This window comes from Pangasianodon hypophthalmus, chromosome 19 (genome assembly GCF_027358585.1).
Source record: "Pangasianodon hypophthalmus isolate fPanHyp1 chromosome 19, fPanHyp1.pri, whole genome shotgun sequence".
Lineage (NCBI taxonomy): Eukaryota > Metazoa > Chordata > Actinopteri > Siluriformes > Pangasiidae > Pangasianodon > Pangasianodon hypophthalmus.
The window spans coordinates 14589280-14601425 of record NC_069728.1 but is presented as its reverse complement, the minus strand read 5'-3'; the positions used below and the strand labels follow the sequence as shown (position 1 = coordinate 14601425).

Below are 12146 nucleotides of genomic sequence, written 5' to 3'. Positions count from 1 at the left end.
CAAGTTTGTGGGCTTCAGAGTGGCTTCCAAGTCAATATGACTTTTACTTTCAGGCCAAGTATACTTGAGGGTTGCATAGTTATGGTTTCTTTGCTTGCTCTAGAGGTTCTACTTGGATTGAGAAACACTTGATGAGTATTTTCATTAATTATGATCATTAATAAATGTAATAAGTATTCTTTAATGTAGTAAGTTACATATTACATGTATGACTTTTGTCCCAATTTAATCAGAAGCAAGTATAGAATTTAAAGTTTACTTTCACTGTACTATATTCTACAAATTTAACACATTTATAGCACAATAAAAATCTACTTAAGTGCACTGTATTGTTGTAAATGTTAGCTGATCTACTGGATTTGGTGTACAGTGTTTCCATTTCTTTTTTTTTTTAATATAATCGATTCCCCTAAAGTGCAATTAGATCACAGATAATCTTCAGATAATGACGAACTAGTGCAATAGATACTGTATCATATGTTGCATGAGTCAGCTACTCCACCATATAAATCTCTTTATATAATTACATGGCAAAGCAAAAACAGGTCTTTAGTGCTTCATGACCCAGGTATAACCCCTTTTATTTTTAATGGGAGAAACACAGAGCTTTCTTTTTGCTCTGAAGTGGAGATAAGGCTGAAAGAATGAGTCTTCTCTTTGTTGCTTTTCTTTCTTTCTTTCTTTTCTTTGCAGGCTGTCCTAGCACAGCTCTAAACCACAGTCACTGTGAGGAGTATGTGATTTTGTGTGTGTGTGTTTGGGGGCTTGGGTTCAGGCCCAGGCACACATTTCTGCAGGCCCAAAGACTCCACAGCTGAATTATGTGACTGAGGTTAGTCAGAGGAAGGCTGCAGGATTTGTCCCAGGCTGGTTATCATTTTAAGGGCTAAATTTAGAAAATCCCATGGCTGCATGAAGCTGGTAATAAACACAAAGTCAGCCATAGTTATATCATTTTGAGTCTGGAGCTTTCTCACTGTAACATACTTTATATATATATATATATATATATATATATATATATATATATATATATATATATATATATATATATATATATATAAACAGACGGTACACAAATTAAAGGAAAACCAACATAAAATGTCTTAGTAAGGTGTTGGGCCACTTCCAACTGCCAGAACAGCTTCAGTGTGCAGAATTCTACAAGTCTCTAGAACTGTACTTGAGGGATAAAAACTGTTGCTCTAAAAGATATCCCTCAGTTGGTGTTGTGATGATGGTGGTGGAGAGCACTGTCTAACACATCGCTCCACACTGGTGTTCAACTGGGTTGAGATGTGGTGAGTGCCAAGGCCATACCACATGATTTATATCATTTTCCAACATCACTGAACCATTCGTTAAGACTCCGAAGTGGCACAACAGAAAAGCGTTCATGAGATTGCAAGTTTGAATCCTGATGATACCGCAGCCAGTAGTCTAGAGAGCAGAACTGGCCTTGCTCTGAGTGGGATGGATGGCATTACTGTCTCTCCCATGTCAATCACAGAGACACTAACCAATCATGGGTGTCTGTGAGCTCATGTATGTGAAAGAGGGCTTAGAAGAAGCATGTGTAAGCCCTCACCCTCCCTGGTAGCTGTCATGTCAAAGGGCAGAGCACAGGTTTTCAACCCTGGTCCTGGAGTACCCCCTGTCCTGCATATTTGTGTGTTTTCCTTCCTGAGTTGAAGTGGGTGTGTTAGAGCTGGGAAAACACTAAAATGTGCATAACAGCAGGTTCTCCACATCCAGGGTTGGGAATGTGTGGGGTAGAGCTAGCAAGTGGGTGTGAAAATTGGGGAGAAAATTGGGAAAAATACAAAAAGAAAAGGCAATCGGCCCTTGTACCCTGTGGATGGGGGTGGCACCATCCTCGAATAGACCACTCCCATCATGATAGAAATGTTTCTTCATAGGATAAAGAAGAACTTTGTATTGATTTGCAGTGGCATTTAACTCTAAGGAGACAAGCTTGTTTTGAGTGTGTTATCCTGTTGTACTTAAAAACTACTGCACAGGTGTGTGTATCTATGTGTCTGTCTGGGAGAAGCATCCAAAACCAAGAGCCAAAGTCAAAGCCACTAGTCTTGAAAGTATACGTTTATGAGTTTGAATCCAAGGACCTTCTAAAAATAGGCCAAAACATTCCACTTTTGAGTCCTTAAGCTTAAAAATAACAGTGTGTTGAGTGTTATTGAGAGCACACCATGCTCAAAATGATAAGTACAGCTGAGGAGGATTCACATGATCATCCATCCTCTGCTATCTGTACTTATATTTAGAGCACACGTGAGGCCAAGTGGAGAAATCACTTCAGCACAGAGCTCACATTTATCTAGTCATTCCTAGAGAGTCCAGAATGTGCTCAAAGAATTATGGGTGAAACTGACAAGGATTGCCCATGGTGGTCTGGAAAAGCCATTAGCTAGAAGTCACCTAATTCATGCAAGGTTGTATAGTACTGCATGTTTGTAATGCATGTTATAAAATACTGGAGTTCATGGAAAGGACACTTTTGTTTATTTTGTATCTTATGAATTGAATTAAATAAATGGATCTAAGGGCAATAATTTGGGTATTGGGTTGAATTTGTTTTAGAAGAGTGACTATGCCGATTCTCTCTCTCTCTCTCTCTCTCACACACACACACACACACACACACACACACACACACAGAGATTTATACTGTTTATAACATAACTGAGTGAAGCACCATTATCTGGCTGTAGATATAAAATCAGTCACACACACTTAGACATGCAGACATGCTTCTGTTTACAGTGTGTAGCTCCCTTGTCTTCTGTCTGACCTCTCCTGTTTCAGATGCCTCAGGATATTTTATCCAGAGCAAATAAAGGCATATCATTTTTCTGCACCCTGGGGCCACAATTCTGCCTTCTGTACTCATATATGTTTCAAACTGCGCAGCTGGCTGTTTATTAACCTTCACTAGCCTTCAACATTTACATTCATTCATCTGTCAGGCACTTTTTTTTTGTCAGGCACAAAGTGACTTTAAAGTGAGGCAGTCTGTACTCGGACAGGGTCCTGCCTCACTGTCTGACTAAACATTACACCAACTGACCAGGTACAAGTGTGTGATTGTAGGAAGAATATTACAGGAGTTCTCAGTCATAAACCTGGGGGCTTATTAGTAAAGCTTCCTATTGTTTTCTAATGTATGCATTCCTCAGGAGTGATTTAGTACCATATCACTTAATTATAATTAATGATCCAATAGCACATATTGGTATGAGATGATGATTTCATGATTGGGTGCCATTTGTTTCCCAATGATATTACAGTTACAACAAAGGTAACCTATATATGTTTCATAATAAACAATTTAAAACCTATTTACAGCACGTAGAAAACAGCAGTTTGCCTGTCCCAGCTCACTATAAATCCACTGACACCTCACTTCCGAAAAAAACTGCCAGAAGGTGAATTGACTACTTTAGATTACATCTAGGTGTGACCGTGTGTACATGGTACACTCGCGACCCATCCAGGTTATATTCCCACCTCACACCAAGCTTTTGTGGGATGGAGTCACCACAACCCTAACCTGGATAAAGTGCTTACTGTAACTGTGTGGTGGTGCATGTTGCCACCTCACAGCTCCAGGGTCTGAGGGTTTGATCCTGAGCTCGGGTTACTGTTTGTTTTGAGTTTCTGTGCATGTTCTCGCTGTGTTCATGTGGGTTTCCTGTCATTTCCCAAAAACATGCCAGAATGTGGATTGGTTACCCTAAAATGCTCCTTGGTGTAATTGAACATGTGAATGTGTGTGTGCATGGTCCCATCCAGGGTATGCTCTTGCCTCACGCCCATTGTTTTCAGAATAGACTCCAGACTGACCCTGAAGTTAGATAGATGGATGGTTGGATGGATCGACTGAACACACCTAATAATACCTTTGATTTAGGGCAGTGGTAGCTCAGCAGATAAGGTATTGCACTACTGACCTGCATGTTGTCAGACTGCCCAAGAGCCACAGTTGGGTCTTTGATCAAGAGCTTTAACTTTTAACTGTTCCATCTCTATGCTCAGATTAGTTTCAGCTTCACTTCCAAATTAGATGAATGACTTAATATAACTTTAGACCCTTTTATCACAATCTTCAGCATGCTCTGCAGAGACATCTAGTGTCCAGACGTTGCTCGATTCTCATTCAAATCAGTGTCAGAGCCAAGGCCGAGGCATGGCAGTCAGATTACCTCCCTTTATACTCTGATACAAAGACAGCAACAGATGGCTGCATATGATCTGCATGGCAGCACTGTGTTCTTCAGCATCTCATTGATGAATCTGTCGGGATGCAATCGCAGATGGTACACCACAAGACTAATCGGCTTTGTGTAAAGGACTGGAAAAGTCTCTCTTTTTCTGATAAATGGCTTTTGGAAGTCTACAGATTGCTGGTTTATAGAAAAGATTTCTTGCTGGTGCAGTGTGTTTGAAGATTATTTAATAACAGCTATTACAATAAGATGATAAAATACATGAGCTGAAATGCACAAGTTTTTACAGAAACTGACATATACAATACTTTTGAGATTTATTTACAGTAAATACATACATATTTAAAACTTAAAATAATTAAAATAGATATTTTTACTAGTGATTTGTTGCTAGATGTTGGTTAAAATCCAATTGCTTTCATTCTATTCTTCAAAATGTTTTTTGAAAAAAAGAGAGCAATAAGTTAGTGTCCAATGCGACATCAGACATGCGACCTAGACTGATATTTGGCATAAAATATTTTCTATTTAGAAAAGTCAAATTGAGTTCAAATATCTGCTAGGTTGTCCATTTTACACTCCAAATCATGCCATAATCATGTTTGACTTCAACATATACGCACATTTTCTTCATGTGAGACAGAAGGTACAGCATTCATTGTGTGATAAAGAGTGATGACTGAACTTTACAAGTGTTTTGGAATCATCTACTGACAGAACCACTTGTGCAATTCCAAAACGAGTTCATTTGCAGTTATCAATTTCATTATTAAACCTGCAGAGCAAAGCATAAATGTTTCTAGATGATAATTTTCAACATCCCTCCTTATCACACATTTAAAAACTGATTAAATAGACAACAGAACTATCATCAAAAGTGAAAGACAACCTTAATTATGTACGTTCACACTCACAGGCTGGTCTCTGCGAACACAGCCGGCGTGGAGGATGGCCTCTGTTCGGGCTGAATGTCTGGTTTTTCCTCTACTCTGCTCATTTTGCAGTTGATTTCTTCCAGTAGGAGAAAATTCGCACTCTTCCACCTTCTGAATTTATTGCCATCTAACTCTGAATCAGCTAGAACCTGCTCAATAGCCAGGAGGTCTGCCTCTTTGGCCTGGAGAACACACACACACACAGATGTCAGAATGGTGTACTGCATGAGACTACAACCTACATGAGACTAACAACAATATGTATACAATGTGCATATATTTACATGAGCTGTATTCTATTAAGTCATAAATACTGACACCTTCTGGTGGATTTTAGAATTGTGGTTTTGGTTGGTGGGTTAATGGTTGAAGTGAAGTGACTTGTGGCCAAGTACGGTGACCCATACTCGGAATTTGTGCTCCGCATTTAACCCATCCAAGTGCACACACACACCGTGAACACACACCCGGAGCAGTAGGCAGCCTTTTTTTTTTTTTGTGGCGCCTGGGGAGCAGTTGGGGGTTCGGTGCCTTGCTCGAGGGTCTCACCTCAGTCGTGGTATTGAGGGTGGATGAGAGCGCTGGTCATTCACTCCCCCAACCTACAATCCCTGCCGGACCCGAGACTCGAACCCACAACCTTCAGGTTCACCTCCGAGCCCCTAACCATTAGGCCACGACTGATAAATACATAACTGCCAAAGTTTGCACGACCCATGTTTTGTGGACTGAAATATACTGCAAGTCAAAAGGCTTTAACACCCTTTATTATTTTTGGGTAGAAATTGGTTCACGTTAAATATACTGCAGAATTAGAAAATTAGAAATAAAAAAATTAAAATTAAAAATAATCAGAAATTTTTCTAACCTTTTAATTTTATCGGAAGAAAACCAAGACTAACTGTAAAACTCAGCATGTTTATATACGAATCACCTAAATTAGCCACTTGTAGCACACACATGTTACACAATTGACCGCTAATATTGTCTAATATCAACTGTTAGACAAATCTCGGCTTAGAGTAACAGTACAGTCTTAAGAACAAGTGTTCTCACCTTTAGAACACTCATTTAGAGTCCCATTGGAATCAGATATTGGATGATGAATAAGTGCTTAAATACAAACTGTTATGGAAGAGTTGTTAAATGTTTTTTTTAATATCGATATAGTCAATAGTCAGAAAGAGTATTAAAACAGGAATTCCAAGAATATGACTTCAACGTGTCTGAACTTTTGTAAGAATCTTAAAGATACTCTGCTATACTGTTTTTGGCAGCTGTTAGAAGTTTAAATTTAGAGGAAATTTCGCACCATTTCCATGTGTGATTAATAGCAGTGATCATCTAAAAGTTTATTAAGTGCCCTTGATGCTCACTGAGGTCTGCAGGTGTGAAATGGAGTGCAATTCCAGGGGAAATACATTACAACCTCATTATGAGTAGGTGATAAGTGGTTTGTCTTTATGTAAGGATACAGTCAGCCGCCTTCAAACCACAGCCAAAGTCCAAACATTCTCACTCGTGTGTTATATATATATATTTCAAACCGATTTGGATAGCTAAAAACCTTTGTTGAAGACATTCTAACACTCATCTGAGGAGCTTCATTAATACCTGACAGCAAGAAATATAGGGTGGTATCAGTATGCCTGCTTCAAAACAGCTGTCAGAGAATCATCATCACCTCCTGCTTCCTTCTGGACCTTTCAAAATGACATGGATGACCAAAACCCTTCACGTGTCCTACCTTTAGAGTACTGTTGAGAGCTCGGACCAGGTGCAGCTTCTCGTTGATGGTGTCGTTTTTGCAGCGTCTGATGAAGGACGATTTGTAGTCCCGTTTAGTCACAGGCTGCAGTTCTCCGCTCGGGGACAGGCTGGCGTTTTTGAGGTGCAGATACAGCATCTCCAGCTCGTCAGACGGAGGCCCTGGTGGAACACCACAGTGACTGTTAGACCTGTTTTTTTCTGAGCACTGTGTGTGAGCTGGGATTGTGAGTAGTACACAGTTTGTGTGTAAGCGCTGTGTATATTTGGGCTCAGTGAGTGGAAAGGTCTAATCATGAAGTGGATTTTATGGGAGCCTAGATCAGAGATAGAAAAGCATAGAAAGAAAAGTAAACTTGAAGGGTATAAAAGTGTAGGGAACAAAAGACTATTAAATATAGACAGATAAAAGTTGGGTGAAAAAGTTTACATACAGTATAGTAGAAGGGTATAAAAGTAGAGCAAAATGGAAAGTACGTAATATAGGATACGATAGGTATTAATGTTAAAGGGAACAAAAATAAGGCATAGAATATAGGACACAAAATGTACTAAATGCAGAAGTAACTACCATAATGTGGGGAACAAAAAATAGGGAGCAAATAGCTATAAAATGTAGAAGGGTGTAAAAGTAGGGCACAGAAAGTTAAACATAACAAAATGTAAACGTAATTAAATAGGGTAGGGGATAAATAAAGGGAATGTAATAGAAGGTATAAGAGGATATAAAATGTAGAAGGGTTTAAAAGTAAGGTATCAAATCTACCGAGTGTCCGAAAAGGCAGGAACCAATGAGAGTAAAGTTACATATACTTAATTTTGCATGTATTATTTACAACATATGCTCTATATGTTCCCACCTTATGCAAATTTCCCCTTGGGGATCAATAAAGTACTCTCTACTCCACGCATTTTCTCAGCCGCTGCATCGTGTTTTTGCGGATTTTGCTCAACATATTTGGATCAATATTTGGATTGAAATATTTGGACATATTTGGGATTGACATTTGCTCAATATATTCCCACTGGTTCCTTTTTCAGACATCCTGTATGTAAAAAAATGGCACAAAAGTTTATCACATATATTAAATGTTTTTAAAATGTATGGCATGTTTAGTCCCGTAGCTTTAAAGACTAAATGGTTGAGTTGGGGAAAAATGACATGCTGGTGTCAGGTTGTACTGAGATGTTAAAACAGATGTTCACTTACGTTCATCGCCATGGTAATCCTGCAGACGGCCGATGTCACTGTGCTCGCTGACGCACATTGGGCCCTGAGAGTCAGAGCTGAGCTCCAGCCATGACTCACTGTCTGAACTCACACACTCTGAGGTGTTACACACCGGAGACACAAGGGGGAGCATGTCCCGGCACGGGGACGAGCTGGAGTGTGGTGGAGGAAGACAACCCTGCGTAACACAAACACACACACACACTCAGCATGTTTATATGCACACATCTGGACAATACTGTGAAGTTTTACAGCAAAAGGGGACTAAATCTGGAATGTTTCCAGATTTAACATATACGCCCAATAAAAACAGGCAAAACTGCAAAACCTGAGGACACAAAAAGTCATTATAAGAACTCACATTGATGGAGCTGGTGGATAGATGCTCAGTGTACTGGGCTCCTGTTTCTTCAACATCATCCTCGTCATCACTGTCTTCACTGTAACACTCTATGTGTATTCACATACGCAAAAGACACACACACACACATGCACACAGAGTTAAGTGGAAATGTCATGACCAGAGACCACATGAAGAACAAGGTTGCAAACTCTGACCTTCTTTGACTAACACATATGTGCATATGTGGCCAGTTTCTATATAAAGCAGAGAAATAGGTCACAATGACGATTTAACTATGAACTTGTGTGTGTGCTTGTAAAAATTGCGGACATCATTACCTGCAGTAACGACTTCTGTAAGTTCTTTCTTGTTAGAGGCTGCAGTTAGCTTACTCAACCACCTGTTAACACAAAAAAAAGATTTGTGAGCAATAAAATAAAAAGATACCTAATTTATAAGGTATATATCGCATATACAGTAGGTGTATGTTTGCAATTATGTGTGTGGGCATGTACTGAATATAGCGCATGTGTTACGTACTATATGTCAGTGTATCGCCTCTAGCCTGTCTATCAGTCGAAAAGAAAAATCACAGGATTTTCACCTCACTAACTAAAGACTACCATATACAGTATGTGGACAGATGTTCTAAAATATATGCAAAAGAGCCACTGTGCACCACACACACACACAGCTCCTACTTGTGCTTTTTTACCACACTCACTTGTACATATCTTGTGAGTTCTCAGCTGCAAAGAAGAGCGTCACGACCTGCGGGTGGCTGGCCTTTATAGCACTGAAGAAAAAAAAAAAAAAAAAACAGGAGGAAATGATTGCCTGCATGCATCACACACATTGCCCATGCAGGCTTAAAGACAGATCTGTGCAGAGGCTGAGACTGTGTAAGCATGTGTGTGTGTGTGTACATGTTAAAACGCAGCGAATGTGTCAAGAAAACAGTATAAAGTAACTCTGTCTGAAGCGGAAGTGGGAGAGCAGGGTCTGAGCACTATAGTTAAGTTGTGTTTACCAGACTATTTCCTGTGCCTGAGAAGGTGACAGCATGCTATTAGTGCAGATGCTTAACCACTCTGAGATTACTGCAGTAGCTTAGTGAGGGGCTTCAGCTACATTTCGACATTTCAAAATGAGTGTAGAAGACAAATTCAGTAGATTGATGGTGTCAACATGGAGCTTTATTCTAATTTTTCTACTGGACATTAAAAAAAAAAAAAAAAAAGGAAGAAGAAAATTAAAAGCGTATTTATATCAGACAGACAATATTTTGACCCTGAGGATATCAAGGAGAAATTAAAGTATTAACAAGTAATTGGTGTTTGTAAAAAATGTTTTTTTAAACGACCATGTTAATGATTGTCCCATTCCTTTCATCTCTTATTTGCACTCCCATTTGCCATCAGACTGATATTAATTAAGTATAGAATAAAACACTTGGAGGCATGCTGTTACAGGAAAATTATGAACAATGGGATGATGTGATAGGATGAGTTACTGCTATCATCTAAAGCTGATTAGTTTCCAATAACAGCATGTCACCACGTACCACAGCAAAAAACCCATTACATTTTTTATTAATTAAATTCTTTATCCAATTATGGTTACATTTAATACTATGAGATGCCTGCAAGGCAAGTCAGTTCCTGTTATCACTTACGTAATAACTGCTATAAATTGCTGGTCGTTACATCACCAATCTCTCTTTTTTGTTCCTCTTGAAGTTAATGAAACAAAATGAAACAGCATGTCATGTTACCTAGAAACTGCAAAGCCCACGTTCCTGAAAACTTACTGACACTAGAGTCCTTCCATAAATGCTCCTTTACAAAAAGTGTCACCAAATCAATGAATATACATTTCTCTTTGTAAAATAACATGTTTAATCTTTTTAATATTAGTTCAAGATCAAGATAATGTACAGTTCTGTGCAAAAGTCCTAGACACATGCAAAGAAATGCTGTAGAGCAAATATGCCTTCAAAAATAATTAAATTAAATATTTCTACATTTGAAAAAAGTACTATAAAGATCAGCAAACAGTAATCAATGAAACAAAGTCAATTTTTGGTGTGACGATCCTTTGATTAAAAAAAAAAAAAAAAAAAAAAGAAAAAAAAAAGTAATCTCAGGTACAATTCATGCAATTTTATAAGGAAATGAGCTGTAAGTGTTACTGAGCATCTTGCAGAAGCAGCCACAGTTCTTCTGGAGACTTTGACTGTCTCACTTGCTTCTTATTTTTGCAGCGAAACCCAGCAGCCTTCATTATGTTTTTTTGTCTGAAAAGTGTCTCTTACGTAATCTGCTGCTTTCTTTACTGACATACAAACATTTTTCTGTAATATTTAATTTTGTGCCGGAAAACTAATGTTTGGAAATCTAAAATGTTTTTGTACTGAATCAATAATGTAGACGTCATAAAATAAAAATCTATAACAAAGTTTGTACTAAAAAAAAAAAAAAAGTAGGGTGCCTAAGACTTTTGCACAGTACTGTATATTTGGTATTTGTATTGCTATAAATCTAAACATACAGCCTAGGCCAATGGGATTAATGAAAAGCACATCTGGGATTAAACCGTGTTACAGAGGTGCATGCTGTCAAACTAACATTCTGTGGTTGTTCACACTCGGTGGTTTTGGTCTGATATTTTGCTGATTCATACCCAACAAATGACTAAACTAAAGGAAAACCAAAGAAACACTCACAACTTCCTCTTGCACTCGTGTGCCTGGTCCAGAGTGAAGCCTCTCAGGTTGATGTAGCCTTCTGCTTTCAGAGCCTGTTACAACAAGAAGATGTGATCCAAAAGATTCACGCAGGATGTCTGAGGCTGAGCATGTTCTGCAGCTGGCTTTTCAACAGCAGCCTGATTGGATTTCAGCTTTTGAATTGAATTAGAACTTCTAAAAAATGTGCCCATTTTGCTCCTTAATTCAATGCATAGCCAAACCCTTAATCACTTGTGATCAACAGCCCGGTGATGAGAGGCGGAGACTATCTTTCTTGTGCTAATTACCTATTGTTCTTCACCATTTGAAGCAAATTATGGCCTGGGCTGGATATTAGGATAGAAAGACTGTCCATAAAAGCTCTATTTAAAGAAAAAAGCCCAAAGTCAAATGCACACAAGTATTTTTCCTCAATCTAAAAGCAGTCACTCAGCTTCAGCAAAGGCATGTTTGGTGTCTGAAGTTTGCTTCTTTACTTTTGCCATGTAACTACAACAATATTGCAATATAACCAATAAGAGGAACTTACAGGAACTTAGCATCTTCCAAACTGCATGTCATATCAAACTGGGTCAAATTAAAAAAAAAATAAACACAGACCTAATTATGTGATGTGTGAGCGTGTATGAGATACACCCAATTGCTATCATAAGGTAGCTGATTAAGACAATATTACAGAAATGATAACGTATTTAAACCAGTGCATTAATATAACTACTATTTTCTGTCATGATCATGCTGTTATAGAAAATTAATCCACACCTTCTGACTAACTAGAATAGAGAATTCAATAGAACTGTGATATATAAAATATTTAGAATATAATATATTCAAAATTACTCAGAGATCACGATGAAAGTAAGATTAAATAAAA

At 38.4% G+C, this 12146-nt stretch overlaps 1 protein-coding gene across 1 annotated transcript in view; it reads right to left on the bottom strand.

Annotated features, from left to right (window-relative positions):
* Positions 1-4457: 4457 nt before the first annotated feature.
* Positions 4458-12146, bottom strand: part of LOC113531931 (connector enhancer of kinase suppressor of ras 3) — a 51990-nt gene continuing 44301 nt past the window's right edge. Inside the window, exons 18-24 of the mRNA XM_053242036.1 lie at positions 11249-11322; positions 9248-9319; positions 8862-8923; positions 8542-8630; positions 8160-8358; positions 6930-7111; positions 4458-5364 (exon numbers count right to left, since the gene is read on the bottom strand). Of these exons, the coding sequence (XP_053098011.1) occupies positions 5158-5364; positions 6930-7111; positions 8160-8358; positions 8542-8630; positions 8862-8923; positions 9248-9319; positions 11249-11322 (885 nt within the window). The 3' untranslated portion in view covers positions 4458-5157. The remainder of the gene's footprint in view (positions 5365-6929; positions 7112-8159; positions 8359-8541; positions 8631-8861; positions 8924-9247; positions 9320-11248; positions 11323-12146) is intronic.